We start from the raw sequence: 20,678 nt of genomic DNA, 5'->3' as shown, positions 1-20,678 counted from the left end.
CCCAGATCACCCACTCCAGTACTCAGTTGGGCTCTTGCTTACTCATGACTCAGTCTCCTCTGTACATGGAACTTCTATGACTGGAGATACTAGATTTAGATGCAGTAAGCCTTTATTCCTTCATGCCAAGGTGTTCACCATGGAGGCTAATATTGCAAACCTTTTTAGTTGGTTTTGTTTCAAAGTATAGCTCTATATGATATGAGACTTTGACGCTCTAACAATGTCAGTTTATTGCTGGGATTCCTGGCCTTAGTGTTTTCACCCGAATGTCACTTTTCCTGCCCACATGTGAAAATCACTTCTGTGCACTCAAGAAGCCACAAATACATTATTAATATGCATCTTTCCTAGTGAGAACTTCAACTTAGTACCCTGAACCTGTGAGTTTAAAAAAGGAGTCATTGGTTATGGTTCACCTGACTTTGGATGTCCCTGGAGAACAAGGATCTGAAATAGAAAGAGCTTTCTTTCTTTCTTTTTCTTTTTTGAGATAAAGTTTCACTCTCGTTGCCCAGGCTGGAGTGCTGTGATGTGATCTCAGCTCACTGCAACCTCTGCCTCCTGGGTTCAAGTGATTCCCCTTCCTCAGCCTCTGCAGTAGCTGAGATTATAGGCATGCACCATCACGCCAGGTTAATTTTGTGTTTTTAGTAGAAAATGGGGTTTCACCATGTTGGTCAGGTTGTTCTTGAACTCCTGACCTCAGGTGATCTGCCCACCTCGGCCTCCCAAAGTGCTGGGATTACAGGTGTGAGCCACTGTGCCCAGTCAGAGCTTGCATTTGGATAGGTCTTGAAACTTTTGTCACATCTGTAATTGCCTCAGATCATCCTAATAAGGGGAGAAGGGAAGGGGAGCTATTTTGGTAGCAAAATCAACTCCCCAAGACTATGTGGTAAGTTACAGGGTGGAACTTGAACCCAAATCTCCTGACTTCTGGCCAACTGCATTCCCACCACATACACAATGGTACTGTTAAATGGTACCATTATCCTCTGTTCCCATGGCTTACTATGGCTCGTCAAGGGCCATCAAGTGCCTTATCTCAGTTGCTTAACAACAACGCTGTACTATGGGTATGCAGGTTCATTTATTTCCAGATGGAGAAGGTTTAGAGAGGTTAAATACCTTACCCCAGCTCATTCAGCTTATACATGGCAGAGGAGGAAAAAATTGTGGGTCATCTTGTACCTCCTGAATCCCCTTGTGCAAGCTCCTAAGCAACCAGTCCAGGCCCTGGCCAGAGACGCTTACATGGACTCTTGGAAGTGACTCCCTTTAAGACTGTATTCAATAACCAAGTTCATGATGATTAGAGAGGAATGTGGGAAGGCCCGTGTCTTAAGATCAAGAATGCACACACCTGTCCTGACTCAACCAGGTGGTATAGTAATAAACAGAACCTAAGTTCCGATCTCAATTTAATCCTCTGTTAACTGTGTGACCCTCAGCACGTTGCTTGACATCTCTGAGTCTCACCTCATTCATTCATTCATTCATTTATTCAACAGAAACTTGTATGAAAGTGCCTACGTTAAACATTATTATTGTTGTCTGAAGTACCGCCATTAAGCCTACATTTCTCAGGTGGGAATAATAACAAGGTTGTTGTGCAGAATCAAGGAAATTTATATAAGCAGAGCACATGGCTGAGTGCCCAGAATGCAAAGGTAATCAATAAGTGTTTGCAAAATCTGAGTCTGAAGCTGAAGGACTTACCCGGGCTTGGGGTTACAGTGGCCTCCCTAGAAGAAGCTGGATCCTGGCAGTGCTGAGTGCAAAGAACAATCGTCTAAATGTACATAAAATATTAAATGTTATAGTGCTGCGTGCACACCCACGGATGCAGGCAAAGATGTGAGGAAATCCCTCGGGGCTTTAAAAATGAATCTCTTTTTACCTACTTGGGAGGGAACAAAGTGGCAAAATGACAACCCTGTGAGATTCTAGGCAGGAGTGAGAGCTGTGAGCAGGCAGGATTGTCAGGGCTCTCCGTCAGCAGCAGGGCATGCAAGTCCCAGGGATGACATCCAGGTGAGCCCATGGGCCTTCAGGACTGGTCTACAGGAGGGCTCACTGACTGCAGCCTGGAAGGAATCTGAGCCACAGAGAGGGCAAAGTTCATGTCGTCCCTGCTCATGTGCCAGGCACTGTGCTATGCCTGTTCCCATTGCTGTCTTGACCCTGAAACAAAATAGCACAGTGGTTAGGAGCGTATGCTTTGGGGATGGAGAAAGCATGGGTTTACACTCCCATCTTGGTACTTAGCAGCGTGTGACTTTGGGAACATTAATTACATAACCTCGCTAAGATTCAGGATTTTAAAATGTATAAAATGAGTATAACAATAACTCCCTCTTAAAGGTAGGCTGAGGGTTAAGTGAGATACTATATGCAATGTTGCTGGTGAATTCACTTAACTCAATTTTATTGAGCATCTGTGATAAGCTAGGCACTGCGCCAAGCTCTAGGGATAAAAGGGCAGGCAAAGCCGGCCATGATCCCTACTCTCATGAAGCTTATTATCTGGTAAGAAAGACAGGCCATGAGCAGTAGTCACATCGATGTATGTTTGGAATGAAAAGAACCTGATTCTGGAGGAGTCCGACTCAGGGATCAGCAAGGAAAGGTTTCCTAGAGGAAGGGATCTTTGAGCTGAAGCCTGAGGGGGGATTAACAGATGTAAAGTAGATCAAGATTTGGCAAACTTTTTTTCTACGAAGGTCCAGATCATAAATATTTAGACTTTGCAGGTCACATGGCTCTGAGCAAATCTGCTGCTGTAGATGAAAGCAGTTACAATGCACAAATGAATGGGGAGAGGCTTACCTTCCAGTAAAACTTTATTTCCAGAAATAGGGAGTGGGCTGAACTCCACCTGTAGTCCTGGGTTTGCCAACTCCTAAACTAGGTGAGGGGGGCTGGGGAGCAGGGGTTGATGCAGCAAGGAGAGTTCCAGACAGGGAATGGCATGTGCAAAGGCTGTGGCGGGAAGGAACCTGTTGCACTTGAATGCGTCAACAAGGCGGGTGAGGCTTTACCTGGCTGCAGCACAGGTAAAGCTGGACAAAAGAGCCTGAGAAGAGGTGGAGAGTGGGCAGAGGACAGACATCTGGGGGCTTTGCAGGCCATGGTAAGGGTTTTGGTCTCTATCCTTAAGCCAAAATGGGAAAGAATTGAAGGGTTTTAAGCAGGGACTGGAGTGTATGTGAGATTTGGTAGTGACGACTGGCTGCTGCTGTGTGAAGAACAGACAGGGATGCCCAGAGTGGATTCTAGTCCCAAGCAAGGTCAATGGGGGTTCGGATTAGGGTGGAGGCTGTGGAGGGGTGAGGCTGACTTGCTCGGGGTCACCCACCTATGGCCAGAGTGCCGGTTTCTAATGTGTGTCTCCCGATGGCAGATGACACACTGCAGCCTCTGTCAGGAAGCATCAGAGGACCCCTGCGGTCCTGGCCTCTGGATGCAGGACTTTCTGCAGTGCATTGCTGCAGAAGTGACCAGCTTGCTTATACTGACCTGGGGTCATGCGACAGACCAAATCCATGACACTCATTTAGTTGTATAGTCATCACCTTTCCAAAGGACTATGGGTACTCCCTATTGATGGCATGGAACCCATTCACTACAGCCTTGTGGCCTCATCAGCCTCCTTGTCTATGCTCTCCTTCAATTCTTTCAAGCTTGGTCCCTGGCTGCTCTACCTAGGGGTCCTGGAAAGACAGAGGCCCAGAGACAGCTGTCCTAATAGGAGCAAGAAGTGGTGGCTCACAATGAGAAAGGAAACAGACACTATGAGAAGCAGACAAACTAACTTATAAAAGCACAGAGCTGCTGAGAGTGGCCCTCTACATCTCAGCAACCCCAAGAGCAGCACTGTATCACAGCACAGTGTAATAACTGGCTTCAGAATGATAACACCGCATATTAAGGTAGACAGGCTCCCTATTTAAGAGGACAGAGGAACATAATAATTCCTTTAGAAAGGGGTTTTGGAAACAATGGTTTTGAATAAATAATTAAACTCTCCTGAATGTTAATGGTTAAGGAGCAAGATCATTATTAATTTATATCCATCTGTGTCCCTTGGGAATGTTAGGTAAATGATACATTCTGTGTACATGCAAACACATCCCATATTGGTTATATTTACCTAAATTTTAATATTTGACTAAGCACTCCTATCATAAAGTGTTTCTTGTAATGGCATTAAGAATCTGTAGATAGAAGGACTACACATTTGTTTTAAATATTGTGGAACCAATTAAGCAGCCATTGGCCTTGTTTTGAATACTAGTTTTTCTACTCACCGGCTCTGCAACTTAGGCAAACTATTAACTTATCTGGACCCTGCTTTCCTTATGAATACAGTGGGGTGGATATGGGATTAGTATGCATGACCTTTTAGTGCCCAGCACAGAGCCCGTGTGAGTATGGTGGGCCCCAGTCATGTGCTGGTGCTGGCTTGCCCCAGCCTGCAAGAATCCATTGTACATATCCATTCCCAGCTCTGTGCTTGCTGACAGGATGTTGGCAGCTTGAAACCAGCCATAGCGGGAGTGTTTACACCACAGAAATTGGCAAATGCTACACATCAGGGCCTTTTTGCCTTTTTTTTTTTTTTCTGGGAGAGCCAGTTTGTAAACATTTCCTTACTGACCACTGGTAGGCGTTGAAGCACTGTTAATCCCGCACCCTAGCCTTTCTCGGTCATCCTATTTGTCCTCTGAGTTGGTCTTTCTGCTCTGGTCTGACTCAGCCTGCCTGACTCCTAGAACTTCTGATTTAGTCAGTTGGGGGTGGGGCCCAAGAATTTGCATTTCTTTTCATTTTTCATTTTGTTTTTTAAATGTCTGTCTCAGAGAAGAAGAGAATTTGCATTTCTAATGCTGGTACTGTTGGTCTGGGAACTACACTTTAAGACACCAGCCTAATCTGCCTAATCAACTAAAGCCCACAGTGTGAAGCTTTTCATAGAGCACACAGGAGATCCCACCTTCTGTCTTGGGCAATGGTATTAAAAGCTTAGGTGTTGACACAGTACTTTGTACATATACTATCTCGCTTAATCTTAAGAACCCTATGATGTAATAATTACTATTTTAATTCCCATTTTATAGATGGGGAAACCGAGGCACAAACGGATTCAGTAACCTACCCAGGGTCACACAGCTCATCAGGAAAGAAGCCAGGTTAAACTCCCGTCTAACTTTGCATTGGTGTCTCTGGTTGTGCACTGCCCAAGGATGAAGTCCAGCTCAAACTCTGCATTCCCAGGGCACACTGGCAGGGCCACATCAGCCAGAGGGGTGCTTTTTTCTTCCCTGCATTAAGTTGCTGTATGTAGGCTAGCAGTGGCCCTGTCCAAATCCATACCTTCTCCTCCTTCACTGCAAGCCCTGGGGCCTCTAAGCAGTGGAAAGGCAGAGCAAGTGCAAGAGACGCAGTACAGAGGGAGCCAAGGAGACGGTATTTGAAGCAAAATCAAGCCTGCACGTGTGGGCATGTGGAAGCGGCTTACAAAACAGCTGTTCCTACAGGAGATTTGGGGGGCAGGTGTCACAGGGTGGAGCAAAGGGATTTGGCTGCAGGCAGAGCCACAGATTGTCAGTGATGAAAGAGCTATAGCTCCTGCCCACTCCTGGCACGTGTATGGCTTTGAGGGTGCCCAGTGGGTGGGGCAATTAGCCTGTATCCCAGGGTGCCTGGCTCTGAATCTCCCTTTCCCTCCCACTGCCTTTCTGCAATTAGATTGCACTGGGTAATAGCTGCCAAGCCGCTTTGTTGGATCCGATGAGTTTATTAATTTCTTGGGGGGTAATGGGAGGGTGGGTGGGGGATTCATTTCCTGACTGAAGCTTGGGGGCTAATTAGTCTCTTTGCCATGTCCCCAGAGGAGGGAGGCGGGAGGGCGCGTTACTCAGGCTGTTGGATCTGACTCTGGGTAAATCGTTTCTACCCCTGGCTTTACCTATCTCGTGGCTTGGGTAAGACCAAGGAGTCTGGGGATGGGGCTTCTTTGAGCAAGTGGTTGGTGAGGATTAGATCCCTACAGAACAGGGGCGGTGGGACAGTGGGTAGCAGGGAGCCAAGGTCTCACTGGCTCTGTCGGTATGAGGTTTAGGGTGACAGAAAGGACTCTCAGGAGTTCAGTCCTGTTCCAGACATTCCAGTGCTGACATCTAGCCCAATTGTGCTTTATGTTCTTTCTGCCTAAAATATAGCCTCTCAGCCTAGGAGACCATTGGGGACCAATTCTATCCATTTTTCAAACAGGGAAACTGAGCCGCTTCAAGGACAATAATTTCACCTGTCTTTGTGGAGTGTCAAGATCAAAGAGAAGAAAGCTATGTATCTGGACTTCCTAGTGGATGGTGGAGGCCCTTGAAGCCATTCCCCGGTTGGCCTGGCCTGCTTAAATGAAGGGCACATTTGTATCCCCACTCGAAGAGACAGCAGCAGAAACAGGAAACATTACAGAATTAAGAGTTGGACAGATCTAGGTTCAAGCCCATGCTATACCTGCCAGCCGGGGGACGTTAGGCAAGCCATTAAACCTCTCTGAGCTTCAGTTTCTTCAGAACTAAAGCAGAAACACGTGCAACTACTTGAAAGTGGTGATGGGAGGATTCAGAGATGATAGGCTTGATATGTCTAACACATCAGGCATCCAGTGACTATTACCTCTTCCCCTTTCATTTGGAAACCTAGCAGCTCATCCCTCACCCCTGCAGAGAGGAGGAGGAAAGGGAAACCCAGGCTATAACATGGCCTGGCTGGTTCATTTGAGAGACGATAGGCACTCCAAAGGCCAGAGGAGGGCTCAGAGAAAGAAAGTGCCTTCTGCCCATGCTTCACCACCAACAGCAATCTGCTGATAGATGATGGTTTCCCCCACTTCCAAGGCGTCCCAGACTAAGGGTACAAGCATAGGTAAGGCCAGCACCTGATGTCCTGAGCCACACAGGCTGCTTGTGGGGAAGACACACAGCTAAATATGCATGTGCAGTTGAACGGTGGAGGAGTCACACAGGATGACCTGGCAGGCTTCCTCGGGAAGATTCATCTGTGCTTAAGTGTGCAGGACTTAAAGCTCAGGCCTCTCAGCTGACAGGCTCTCTGACCTCAGGCAAGTTGGGTGGTCTCTTTTATTTTGGCCTTGGTTTCTTTTTCTGTATAATGGGGCTTATTGAATGGATATGCAGGAGACCTTGCTTGTAAACTGAAAAGGACCGTGAACATGCACAGAACCATGCTTCCCTTGCAGAGATGGGGGAAGCTGCCCACCCTTTTCCAGGTGGCATTCTTACAGGATGTGGATGGGAGCATTTGGTCATCTCACCTTTTCCACATGAAAGGCCCAACTGTGGAGACTGTAAGGCTCCTGCCTGGAACTAGAGGCCCATGAGAGCGCCCAGCTGATGGTCCAGGGGAGGCCTGGCTCCACCTTCTCCAGACTGTGAAGGCAGGGAGCCACTCCCTCTAACTCTCAGTCCTCTGGGCCCATAGGGTGAGGGCGATGGGAAAGGGTATGACATGTCTTTATTGTCCCTGGAAATTCTGTAGGAACGGGGAGCCCAGCTCTGGGGAATAGAACTACATGGCATCTGTGGAACTTGCGTGGGTCTTCCAGGGAAGCTACTGCTGATATCTGCAGAAGCCTGACAGAGAAGGGTGTGTGCGTTTCATTGGGTTTTTAGCCAGCCATCTCTCCTGGCTGCCCACCTAAAAACAGTAACAGCTATGATTTGCCAGCGGCTCTAGCTAGTAGAGATGTATTGGGATTTTATGTATATAGATATGTGTGTGCGTATTTTTATATGTATAAAAAGAGTTCTGGCCAGGTGCAGTGGCTCATGCCTGTAGTTCCAGTACTTTGGGAGGTCAAGGTGCGAGAATTGCTTGGGGCCAGGAGGTCAAGACAAGCCTGGGCAACATGATAAGACCCCATCTTTTATTTAAAAAGAAAAAGAAAAAGAAAGAAAGATCCATTGGGAAAAACAAGCAATCTAAAACCCATCACTGTTGAGTTTAGGTTTAGGTAACTTTCTAGAATGAAGAACTCAGTACCTTGTGGATTTTTTCCCACTGGAGATCTTTGAAACAATGGGACAGTCAACAGTAATGTATTTTACATTTACAAACTTGGTGAAAGAGTATATCTCATATTAAGTGTTCTTATCACAATAAAATAAAAATAAAATAAAGGAAATAAAACACAACAGAGAGAAAAAGACAACATGGAAGGAAAACAGCTTTTATTGAATGCCAGGTTAAATACATTCTTACAATGACCCAATGAAGTTTCTGTTATTATCCCCATTTTGTAGATGAGGAAACAAGATCAGAGAGGTTCAGTAACTTTCCTAGGGTTTCACTGTTGAGATCTGTGCTTCTGGGTCTGGGTAAATAGTGTAATGCCCACTGGCTCATACATGATCTCTGAGGTCATGAGAAGCTCCGAGAAGGCAGGACAAACATTATCATGCCCATTTATAGATGGGGAAACTGAGGTTCTGAAAGATGTGAATAACTTGCCGAAGTTGGCAAATGAGTCAGTCTGGACTAGAACCTGGGTCTTCCCTATTTAGGTACATTCATTCATTCATTCAACCATCCAGCAAACATTTATCAAAGAGCATAGTTCTCTCCAGTATAGGCTTCTGATTCTTATTTCGATAGAATGACTGAAGGCAGGCCAGATCAAAAGAGCCCTGCAGCCCATCCCTGCCTCAAAAATCATATGATTCCACCTGTTCCGTTCCTTTCTATGTGAGAGAGCTTCACCAAACTGCATTCATTCCTGATTTATTTTTCCATTTTCCTTGCCCACATCTCCCCGACATCTTTATTCCTTTCTTCTTTGACTCTCACAGCCCCGCTTCCCTCAGCCCCCCAATCCTGGGTAACAGTCTCCCTGCTGCAGTCCAGCCCCCTGCTCCGTACTCCACAGCCCTCCCTGCTCACATGCAGCCCAGCTGAAGGCAGGGGCCAGCCTCTTGGCTCCTTCCAGCCCTGGAGGCCACAGGACCTCCATTTCTTCCCAGTCCTCTCCATTGGTCTCCTCAGATCGGCCAGTGGCACGTGGCGGAGGGCCTCAGCATGGACAGCCGCCTCTACGCCTCCAACATCTCGGACACGCTCTTCAACACCACCCTGGTCGTCACCACCATCCTGGTAAGTGGGCTCTCCCAGGATCCCAGCTGCAGCTACCTGGTGTCCCTCCCCAGGTCTGAGTGCTCGCAGGCTGCCCCTTGAACAGAAGATGGGAGCTGTAATCACAGCACTGAGCCCAATTTATGACAGTGAAATTACACTCAAGTTGCTGTTTCATATGGAAATGATATTTGATGAGTTCCAGAGCAGCTGGGGGGAGGGTCGGGGAGGAAAGAAACCATAGTTTGTGGATGCCCCTTTGGGTCTCCCTGACAGCTGGGGCAGCTGTTCGGGGCCAAGGGAAAGGGACCCATGGGAAGGGCACCTGTGACACAGAGCGGGGAGCTAGATCCAGACCCTCGCAACCCCTACTTTCCAGAGCCCCACCTTGCTGGGTGCTTGCTGTGTACAAAACAGAGCCTTTCCCCACCACATCCTTAAGTGGACATGGGAACGTCTGTGGGTTTACATGGCCTGTTTCTTCATTTCCAGGTGGTAAAAAGAGAGTTATCAATCTATGGGGCAAGAGGCCAGGTGCAGTGGCTCACACCTGTAGTCCCAGCATTTTGGGAGGCCAAGGTGGAGGATCACTTCAGGCCAGGAGTTTGAGACCAAGCTGGCCAACATAGCAAAACTCTGTCTCCACTAAAAAATATCAAAGCTAGTCAGGCAGAGTGGCACACACCTGAAATCCCAGCAACTCAGGAGGCTGAGGCACGAGAATCACTTGAACCCAGGAGGTGGAGGTTGCAGTGAGCCAAGATCGCGCCACTGTACTTCAGCCTGGATGGCAGAGTGAGACTCTGTCTGAAAAAAAAAAAAAAAATCTATGGGGCAAGAGACCATCTGCCCTTTTTATTTGATTCTGTTCTATTTAGTAATTGCCATGTTCACCCTCTCTTCCCTGCCCCACCCCCCGCCACGTGCCAGGATCTGTTCGCAGTCCTGGAGACTAAAGATGAGTAGGACTCAGTTCTAGCCTCTGTCCTGAGGTTGTAAGTTAGTAGATGCGATAAGTCAAGTGCATACATGGCCAAGGTATTATTTGTCTTCCCCTCTGAAGACTTCATGCTTAAAAGATTTGTCAGTTAAACCAACTGCATGTATTAAGCAGCCGTTAGTTTGTTCTTCCCCCTCCCACTTTTAACTAATCTAAAGCATTTTTCCCTGCCTGGCCCAGCATCTTATCAGCAGGAGATGGCCAGTACTGCCACTCTGATATCATTGCAGCCCAACGCAAAGAGGTGATGCCTGAGTTAGCCTCCTCAGGCTTATCACTGCTAACTGTGCAAGGTCTGCAAATGTGTCCATTTCTTTTAGGCTTTTGGAGATAATAAAAAGAGTTCAGGGACCTCCATCACTATCTTTATGAACTCCTGGAGCCCAGGCACCCTGGGCTGAAATGATTGATCTACTGTAAACACAGGGAGATAAAAGCCAGCAAAGAGGCGCACATGTGGGGCTGTGGGGTTTGAAGGAGAGAGAGGTCCCCTCCCATGGGGAGGTCAGCAAAGCCTTCAGGGAGGAAGAGAAATTGATGATGGGCTCTGAAAGACAGGGAGTGAGTGGGGAGGAGGAGGTGAATGAAGGAGGGCACTGTCAGGTGTTCAGGAAAAGCTGAAAGGTACAGGTTTTCCTGAGAAATAGGCACTGGTAAGAAAGGGAAGAGGCATAAGCCAGAAAATTGGTTTGGTCCATAGTGCTTAGGAACTTGAATGCCAAGATACCAAGTTTCCCTTCATTCCCTTCATTGTTAGGAGATGGGGTCACTGAACATTTTCATTTATTCATTCATTCATTCACTCATTCGTTCATGCAACAACTGTTTATTGGGTGCTGCTATATACTGGGCACAGTTGTCAGTGCTAAGGGTGTGTCCATGAATCAAAAAGACAAGAAACCCTGCCTGTAAGGAGCTTACATTCCAGCAAGGAATGTATGATAGACAGTAAGAAGCAACGTAATCAAACAATGAATTAGAAGGTGGCAAGGCTGAGGAAAAAGAGCCAGAGCTGGGAAGGGCCTGGGGTGCTGAGAGGACCGGTGGCGTTGATCCCCAGTGGTCAGGGCGGCCTCTCCGAGAAGGGGAGCATTGAGCGGAGACACAGCCAAGTGGTTGCCTGGGGAGGGGTATTGTTGACAGAGGGAGTTGTCCAAGCAAGGACTGAGAGAGCAGTTCCAGCACCCAGGGTTTCAGCCACTCCCATCTCAGCCTTAGCTTATCCAAACCAATGTGAAAATGCCAGAAAGATGAGGCAGTTTCGGTTTCACTGTCCAGCAGAGAGCTGGGAACAGCCTGGCTGAGTCCACTTTGGGGGAGAGGGTGCAGCACGCAGTGTGATTGCTGGGGCCTCCTTCCCACTGTCTGCTTAGCCTCTAAAAAAACTCCCGGATCTGCCCTCTTCTATCCATCCTCAAAGGCCTTGCCCTAATCCAGGATTGGGGCTTCTCTGCCTCCTTCCCTGGGGCCGCTCCATGGCCTGCTGGCAAGCTCCCTTCTTACTCACTCTGCCTGTTCCCTGACTCTCCTGTCTGCCTGGCTATTTAAAAGTGAGCATTGACCTGGAGTTTCCTTCCTTACAATCCTTCAGCCACTACCCAGGCCCTGCTGCCTCTTAGCTTGGGATATAACCCTTTGTAATCAGACCCAGTCCGCCTCACCTTCTCCTCCCCATGCAGCGTGGGGTCTAGTGCCGCTGGATGGCTCAACACCTGCTTCCTGCAACGTGCCCCTCCCTGCATCCTGCCCCTCTCTGCCTTGGCACATGCTATTCCTTATGCCTGGGTTACCCTTCCCTGTAATTTCTGTTTCCAGCTGGAGATGCCCATGTATCCTTCAATGCTCTGCTCGAGACATCACGTCTTCCACGAAGCCCTCCCTGCTCTAACGCCTGTCTTCTCCCTGCCTCCAGCATTTTGCCCTGCCCCCTCCCATTTCTTATTAGAGGTTGTTGTTTAAAGGTCTACCTCCCGTCTAGGATGAGAGCTCCTCAAAGGTAGAGGGCTGGCACAAAGTAGGAGCTTGGTAATTAGAATCTGAGTGAAGGAATTCCTTCCTCCAGGGTAGGCATGTCCCTTAAAAGCCAACAAGACTTTGGGAGGGAGACGGGGAAGTAGCTGTACCTCCTGCCTCTCCGAGCCTGGTATTATACTGTGCTTGGAGCTCTGGCACAGATCCACAGCTACACCGAGTCCACAGGGTCCTATTGCTAGTCTGGGAAAGTGACCCTGATTTGTGCATGTGTGCACATGTGCTTGTTCACATACGTGCACATGCTCATGAGGGGTCGGGTACAGCCAGGACACTGGTGTGAGGTGACATTTAACAACAAGGTAAGTACAACTCAAACCACTATTAGCCTTGGTTCTTTTCTTGTGTGTGTGTGTGCCTACAGTGGCCGATCTGAGTCAATAGCTCTTTCCAGGAATGAGGATCTTAATTCAGTCCCTGGGTGACCATTTGTGGGTTTTCCCTGGCAAATGATGATCCCGAATGATTTATCCCTTAAAACTCAGCACATATCCACGCTGTCTCCCACTCTGGTCAGGGCATACTTGGGGTGCGTGGATGATTTACTGATTAATACCAGCAAACACACAGAATTGGCTGACATTCCCATTCCCTGAACACCTTTTCTGTATGAGATCCTGTGTTCAGCACGTTGCCACGTTCTCAGCACCCCTGCTCCAGGCCAGCCCTCAGTCCCCTACATTCGCCAGGGTGCCAGTGAGTCCCAGCTGTCCCCACCCTTGGGCTTTCCAATGCGTCTCCAAGGCCGGCCTTGTGTCTGTTTACTTGAAATATGTCAGTGAGTTTTTAATTAACTTGAGAGTAGTGAGTGTTTGGGGAGGAGCGTTTGTGACAGCCCCTTGGGATGATTAAAGATACACTGGGACATTGCCAGTCCTGAGATGGAAACCCCCAGCCATGCCTTGATTGTGAAGCCATTTGTTTGCTTCTTACTCACATAATGGGCACATGCTTAGTGCTGAGCCAGGTAGGGGTACCACGCAGGTACCCCTGCGTGAGTCAATCCCAGGCCCCACTCTCATTCCACCTGGAGCAGGTGCAAATCAGAGTACATTGGAGGGCAATTGTGTGGGCCCTGGCCTGAGAGCAGGGGAGTTGGGTGGGTTGGCACAGGAGGAGGCAATGTGATTCTATGGTCAAAGACGAGCTAGGTGAAGCGGAAGATGGGGGAGTCTGTGGACAGTCTGTGCGGGGAGAAGCTCTTGTGCTGAGGACAGCATGTGTGGAAGGCAGGCCAATTGGCCCTATCTCATTGATGTGACAGTGCACTCATCCTGAATCAGAATCAAGTCACCTTCCACTCAGAGCTTCCTGCTCCTTGACATATGACCTTTGCCTTCCCATGTCCCACTGCATCACACCCACGGTCTGCTCCCCTGCAGGGTCCCTCCATGACCTTGGGTCTGTCTGGCCCTCCCAGAGTGAGCTGAGCCATCAGCATTTCAATGCTTCCCTCTCCTAGCTCCTAGAATCGTGATGTACAGGCTGCTCCACGCATACCTGTCCGTCCCCAAGCCTGATTGTCCCTGCCACCCCTACCCCCAGCTGCCTGTCTGCATCCAGCCTCCCCTCTGCAGCTGGGCCCTGGAAATCCCTGAACCCAGGTCTCCTCACTCCCTGTACATCCCCTGAGCGGTACTGCTGAAAATCTTCCCACACACCAAGCCTCCAAGCCTATCTGCCCCACTTTGAGCATGGCTCTGGGGACAGCACGAGCTCCCTCCTCTCTGTGTCCCCACCCACACCCTCCACCTCACTCCAGGCTTAGGCCTCAGCCTCACCCCTGCCCCCACCCTGAACTTCCTGGACCCTTTCTCCACCAGCTAGCATGGCTCTTTCCTCCTCTTTTCTCCCCGTTTCCAGGGATTTTCCCTTCCTGCCTACAAATACGCCCTGGACTGTCCCATCCTAAAACACCATCTCCTTCACCCTTCCTACACCCTGCTGCTCTTCAAGCTGCCCTCCAACATAGGGAGTCCCAGAATCACAGAGTTGGGTGGACCCCCCAGGGACCCTCCAACCCTGCTGTTTGCAGTGGGGAACGAGCATGGAGGAGAGGCAATCTGCCCTCTGCTGTGCCCGCCGCCTTGCCTCCCTTAGCTCCTAACCTATCAAAATGCTGGACCGCCCTCACCCCTGCGGCACTTGCTCACTCCTCATCCTTATGGAGTCCTGCTGCCCCCACTGCGCCTACCTTCCCAAGGTCAGCAGTGACACGTGACCCACACGCTGGTTCCCAGCCCTGCTCAGTCTGCGGGAATGGTGGGAATGGCTACGTCCTCTGTCTTCAGATTCTCTCCTCCTTGACACTAAGACCATGTTTCTCTGATTTTCAGCCTTCCTGGCTGCTTCTCTGTTGTCTTCTATTGATGTCCTTCATTTCCCCACTCTAAGACCAGGTTCTCCTGAGGGCCTTTTCTTCCTCTTCTGCCCTTTCTCAACCCTTCCCCTCACTGTCTGATATACTCCACAGCTTCAGCCTCTATCTCTGTACGACATCTCCAATCTCTGGCCCTTGTCTTACCCTCACTCCACATTTTAAACAGCCAGTTGATTATTTCCTCCCTCATAGCCTGCCAGCACCTCAAATTCAACCTATTCCAAATCCCCCTCCCCTCCAGGCATTGGAGCCAGTCATGAGACCACCCTCTGTCAGTCCATCCACCGGGCTCCAAGGCTCTGAGGACCCACACCCAGCCAGTCATCAGGCCTGCTCCTTTCTGTGTCTCTTGCATCCTTCTGGCTTTCTGCAATTCAACCTGCAGCACAGGATTCAGGGTCTCATCTCAGGAGAGGGTCTGCCGGTCTGTCCCCACCCCTGGATGCTTCCTCTCCTGCTACTTAATATTCCTTGCTCACAGCCTTGCGTCTTTAAAACGCTTGATGCTTCCCCACTGTATCTTGTGTAATGTGCAGCCACCACATCCTGGCGTCTGAGGACCACCCTGACCCTAGTCCATTCATCTCTGTTTCTCCTCCCACCTCGCCCCTGCTCACAACCTGTGCTCTGGCTACCCTGGAAGGTCCATCGTCCACTGAGCAGCCACTCAGGATAGTTTGATTGTGCCTTCCCCCAGCCCATGCCTTTCATTCATAGCCCTTCTGTCTCTCAGTGTTCTGCCTCCTCCTGGGCCCAGCTTGGATCCCACCTTCAGCTTGGAACCTTCTCTGGACATCTCACTGGAGAGACCTGCCCTCTTCCCAATGCCCTCCTTGGACTGCATTTGCTCTTGTACTTATTCTTACCTAGCTGCTGTATTGAAGACATCCTTGTATCTCTGATAATGCTCTGCCAGAGGTCTGCCTGGAATAAAGCAGAGGCAGGAAAAAAAAGAAAGATATAGAGGGTGGGGTCAGATGATGACCTTAAACAAGGTGGAGCAGCTTGAGCCTGACCCTCTGTGCAGTGGGGACCACTGTGTGTTCCTGACAATAGGAGCACCTTGAAGAACAACTTTAAGGAGCATATCAGGAGAGGAGCTAGTCATCACCCCAAAGTAGCCCGTTACCCATGCCACTTTCCTCCTTCTGCCCCATCTCCTCCCTGACCCTCTGTGCTCCTTGGCCTCCCCATCACATGTGGCTGAGACACCAGGGCTAAGATGAGAATGACAGCTGCCCAGTTTTGCTGCAGGAAAACCCATATTTAATGCTGAAGGGGAACCACCAGGAGATGGAAGGCAATGACCGCTACGAGGGCTTCTGTGTGGACATGCTCAAGGAGCTGGCAGAGATCCTCCGATTCAACTACAAGATCCGCCTGGTTGGGGATGGCGTGTATGGCGTTCCCGAGGCCAACGGCACCTGGACGGGAATGGTCGGGGAGCTGATCGCTAGGGTAAGGAGAGGACAAGTGATCTGGGCCTGAGGGGGTGCTGGGAGGGTTTGGAAGGGCATAAGGTTGTGCTGCACGCTCATGAACCCTCCCTTTGTTCAGTCAGTCATTCATGCATTTGTCATTTACTTGTCCATTCATTCCATAAAGCTTGTCTGGGCTGGCACAGATGTGCGTTGGTGGATAAGCCTGCAACGATCCCTACCCTGTGGCTTTCCCAGTCCTAAGACCCTGACACGTCATGGAGGTTTTGACTTATAAACATAGATTAGGGAGGTTGGGTTCCATTTTTGGTGCTTTCTGATTGTTCTGATTATTTTGTGGCTCAGTAGCACTCCCTAGCAGAACTTGAAGAGGCCCTGGGAGAAGAGAATGCACTCACATCAGCTGGCTTGGATCCTTGAGAGACTGCCAAAGGAGACGTGGCTAAGTAACAGGGCAAGGGGAGTGACTGGCAGAGGAATTGGTCACAGCTACAGATATTTTCTTACTTCTTGTATTATCTTTGGTGAGCATTAATGTCCCTTTACAGACTGAGGGCCAAGGTGTGCTTGGACCTGCTGTGGATTTTCAGGGTGAATGTGGAGACGTGATTATCATGCAGGTGAGCATTGTAGAATGCCAGTCATGTGTTAGGTTAGAGCAAGGGTATAAAAAGTTCTTCCAGGGGGAAATCTCTTATATTCTTTGTACACACTATTAACAATGGTAAAAATTAATTAAATCATTGCTAAGCCACTGTTCGTATTTCCATAACTGAGTTTTGATGATCAGGCTAGGTGATAAGGGCACAGTGCAGAGAGCACAGACCTGGGTTCTTGGTGTGACCTTGATCCAACTCTTTTCCCCTCTGGGCTTTCAATGGTAGAAGGAGCTCCTGCAGCTCTCCTGCAGCCTCCCGGCATGTGCTCATGTGCAAGGTGTTTTACATGCATTATCTATAATCCTCTTTAAACATACCTTTTAGCTAGTTGTTAGCCCCACTTTACAAATGAGCAGTCGAGCCCAGAAAGCTCGAAAGACTTGTCGGGAGCTATACTGTTAGTAGGAGACAGAGCTCAGATTGGAACCTGGATCTTTTTTGTTGTTGTTGTTGAATTAATATGATTTTAACCCTTTATATCAAACAAACTTGGAAGATAAGATAAATTTTCAAAATCCTCTTCTTCAATGATAAAAATATTAGTTGACGTATTAAATAAGTCGTCCTTGACAAGGCATTGGGAAAAGTTCTATGCAGATGAGAGCTATGGAAAAGGTGTTTAAGAACTGAGGAGGGAGGATACTTAAGAGTTTGCCTGGCAGAGTATCCACGGCATCTGCAATGACCCGGCAGGGTAAAATGGCAAGCCGTGTTCTGTGAATTCTGAATGACCCAGGGCAGCTGCAGTCCACAGAGGGCTGGTGCAGAAGTGAGGCCCTGCTCGCAGAGAGGGGCTTGCAAGCAGAGGGTTGACAAGTCAACAAATAGCTGCAGAAGGCCTAGGGAGCCCTGGAGGACGGCCGTGGAGGTGGGGCCGGCAGGGTGAAGGTTTCATCAGAAAGCCCTCTGCAGTTCTTGAGCCTCACTTTTTGAGATTCAAGCCTGATGATGCACGTGCTTAAGTGGAAGAGGATTCGCAGCTTTCTCTACTTAGTCTTTCAGACTCACTCCTGAAACATTCTTCTTATTTGGTTTCCTCTGTGAAGGTGCAGCTCAGTAGTTAGACCATAGAAACCTGAAACGTCAGGCCTTTTCTCTGCCTTCTTGCTGATGTCCTCGATTACCTTGAGCTGGTTTCTTCAGTCCCCTTGGGCTGCCTGATGACCGGTAGAGTGACTTCAGGGACGACAGTGTCGGTGCACAGCCATCTCCTTGTTAGCCCCCTAATGAGCTGAGACACAGACTGGAGGACAGGAAGAGGAGTCTGGGACTGATAGACCTGTGGCCACACACTGAGTGATTTGGACGATCAGAAGGGGATCTTAGAATTCACCCCAGATCGTCTTTCAAGCAAAAATACTGCTGCTTTGGTCTCATCGAGACTTGGCTAGTTGACATGAACTAATTAATTAACCCATTAATTCAATAAATATTTATTGAATATCTTCCACTGTTGTGGACACTGGAGATACAATGGGGGGCAAAATAAACATGGACACGCCCTCACGGATCTTCTGAACTAGTGAGTGAGGTGGAGATCAATGAATGATCACATTCCTGTACAATTTCAAACTGTGATAAGTGCAAGGGAGGCAGAGTGCAAGGAGCTGTATGAGAGCATCTAGAGGAGAGCAGGGTGCACTGTGGGCACACAAGGGGTCTGTAGGGGGAAGGCTTCCCTTGGGGAAGATTTGTGCATTGGCTTATGAAGGATGGGTGGGAGTTTCCCGAGCGAGGAAAAGGTAGAAGGCTAAAGGCTGTTTGTGTGCCACAGGGGCTGGTCCTGAGTGGGAGTTGATGACACTGGGACTCCATCATCCCCAGATTTGAAGGTTTCAGATGTCTACCAGGATGTTTCCTTAGGAGTGTGGTAGCCCTCATGCTCAGGGCGCTTTGTGACCCCTTTCCCAAGCTGCACAGGAAAATACTAAGGCTATAACAGCAAGCAGAGTCTCCCTTGAGGCTCTTGGGGTTATTGAATGTCCTGGCTGAGAGAGGCCTTGGAAGCCATTGCATTTAAATCTGTCCCTTATACAGATGAGGAAATGGCAGCTCAGGGAAGTTAGGTAGCCTGACAAAGGTCACAGAGCTAGTAAGTTCAGAGCCAGCATTTCAGCCCTGGTCGGTCTGATCTCAGGACCCGTGATCTGAGAGAACACAAATCTTGATGTTAGACAGAGCAAAGCTAAAATTTCAGTTCATCCATTTACTAGCTGTGTTTACTTAGGCACACCATTTTATCCTTTTCACCCCTTCCTCCACAGCTCTAGTGTTTACCTGCAAAGGTTTTTTTGTTTTGTTTTGTTTTTTTGTGAAGACTTAAATAACACACACACACACACACACCCAGACACATACCCAGACACACACACACCCATACACACACAGAGTATTTGGCATACAGGAAGTATGAGAGCTGTCTTAGGCCAATCTCCCTAAAAACAGAGCCCAAGGTCAAAGCTTGCATGCTAAATCAGGGAGTGCAAGTCCACAGATGCAGAGGTAAGGGGAAGGGGAAGGTGGCAGGCAAGCGGGGAGAGTATACAGAAGGGGTTTGTTAGCTGCTGGTTGTAGTATTTTATTAAGCCTGGCTGCCTGTTCAGCCTGCAGAGGCCCTGTGAAACGGTTGCCTCACTAAACAGTCCACCGCAAGGAGGGGGAACTTGCGTCTGAGTCCCACGTCTCACTGACTGAAGTTCACACCACAGGAAGTCACCTCCCCAATACTCCTAGGTTGTGCAACCAGACCCTTTGGTCACCTTCAAAGAAGTTATCTCCCAAGACACTGGTGACAGCACTTGGGGTGCAAAGCATAACCCATGGGCTGATCTAGCTAGTGGGTGAGCACTGTGACCCTCTTATTGCCCGCAGCCTGGCCTGCAGCTGGAATCTCTTTCTTTGGAGAGTTTGAGAAATATAGTGGGTACCTGTATGTCTGAGTGACCTGAATTAAAGTGTAGAGGCCAGGGTTATCTCCAGTGGAAGTTGTAGAGCCTCAGTCTTTTCACATTTGTTATAGCCTGCTTACCCAAGACAGTGGATGCTGTGGTTTGAATGTGTCCCTCTAAAGTTCATGTGTTGGAAGCTTAAGCCCCAGTGCAACCCATGACTGGGTCATGAGCACTCTGCCCTTAGGAATGGATTCATGTCATCATTGAGGAAGAAGGTTAGTTACTGCAAGAGCGTGTTGTTATAAAGTGAGTGAAGACTCTGGTGCCTATCTCTGTCTTGTGCGCTCACTTCTGCCATGGCTGACCCCTACCGGGTGCTAGGGCCATGCTCTTGAACTTCCCAGCCTCCAGAGCTGTGAGCCAAATACACTTGTATTGTTTATAAATTGTCTAGTCTGTGGTATCCTGTTATAACAGCAGAAAGCATACAGAGACCATGAGCTTAGACACATGGCCATGTATTCATTATGGAGGAGAATTCAAGCATGTTTTCTGCATATGCATGAAAATCATCAGAGCATGACTTTTGTTGTAATCCCATTAAAAGGGGAAGTGTGGTTGGAGTGAAAGCAAGTGTATTCACACAAACTGTGCCAGTTTGGTGGGCCTCTCACCCTGGAGCTGTGTCTGGGCAGTAGAGATGAAAAGGATGGTTGTTTGGGGAAGCTCTCAGCTTTAAATTTGTTTTGCCTGGTCAGCTCCTTCGCAGCTGAGCCCACAGCAGGACTAAGTGGCAGTGATGATGTGTCTCAGTGGAGGTGTGCTTCCCAGAGAGGAGACAGACTGGAGTAACTTGAAGCAAATGCCCCAGGACTAATCCCAGGGGCCCTCTGTATCATGCCAGTACCTTTATATCAATGTATAAACAGTTTTGGTGAAACTGTTCAAGCCATTCAGGTGCAAAGATGAATCAATAGTCTCTAGCCTCGAGAAGGCCACACTTTGATGGGGCTCCATTCATTTAAGAGCAGGGTGAGAAGGACTGTGATGAGGAAGTGCAGGGTGCAGAGAGAAGACTGGAAGAGGGCTCTGAACTCTGCCTGTGATACGTGGGGAAGG

General features: G+C 48.8%; 1 protein-coding gene across 2 annotated transcripts in view; it reads left to right on the top strand.

The window, feature by feature from the left end:
• Positions 1-20,678, top strand: part of GRIK4 (glutamate ionotropic receptor kainate type subunit 4) — a 337,173-nt gene that overhangs the window by 238,323 nt on the left and 78,172 nt on the right. Inside the window, exons 11-12 of one of the 2 annotated variants that reach the window (XM_032285174.1) lie at positions 9,073-9,180; positions 15,825-16,028. In XM_032285174.1, coding sequence (XP_032141065.1) covers positions 9,073-9,180; positions 15,825-16,028 — 312 coding nt within the window. The remainder of the gene's footprint in view (positions 1-9,072; positions 9,181-15,824; positions 16,029-20,678) is intronic. The other variant, XM_032285175.1, reaches the window with a different exon arrangement.

Source organism: Sapajus apella, unplaced genomic scaffold (assembly GCF_009761245.1).
Source record: "Sapajus apella isolate SASKATOON/1434 unplaced genomic scaffold, GSC_monkey_1.0 scaffold16, whole genome shotgun sequence".
Classification (NCBI taxonomy): domain Eukaryota; kingdom Metazoa; phylum Chordata; class Mammalia; order Primates; family Cebidae; genus Sapajus; species Sapajus apella.
Note: the sequence above shows the minus strand (reverse complement) of the source record. Positions and strands in the feature narration are given on the sequence as shown.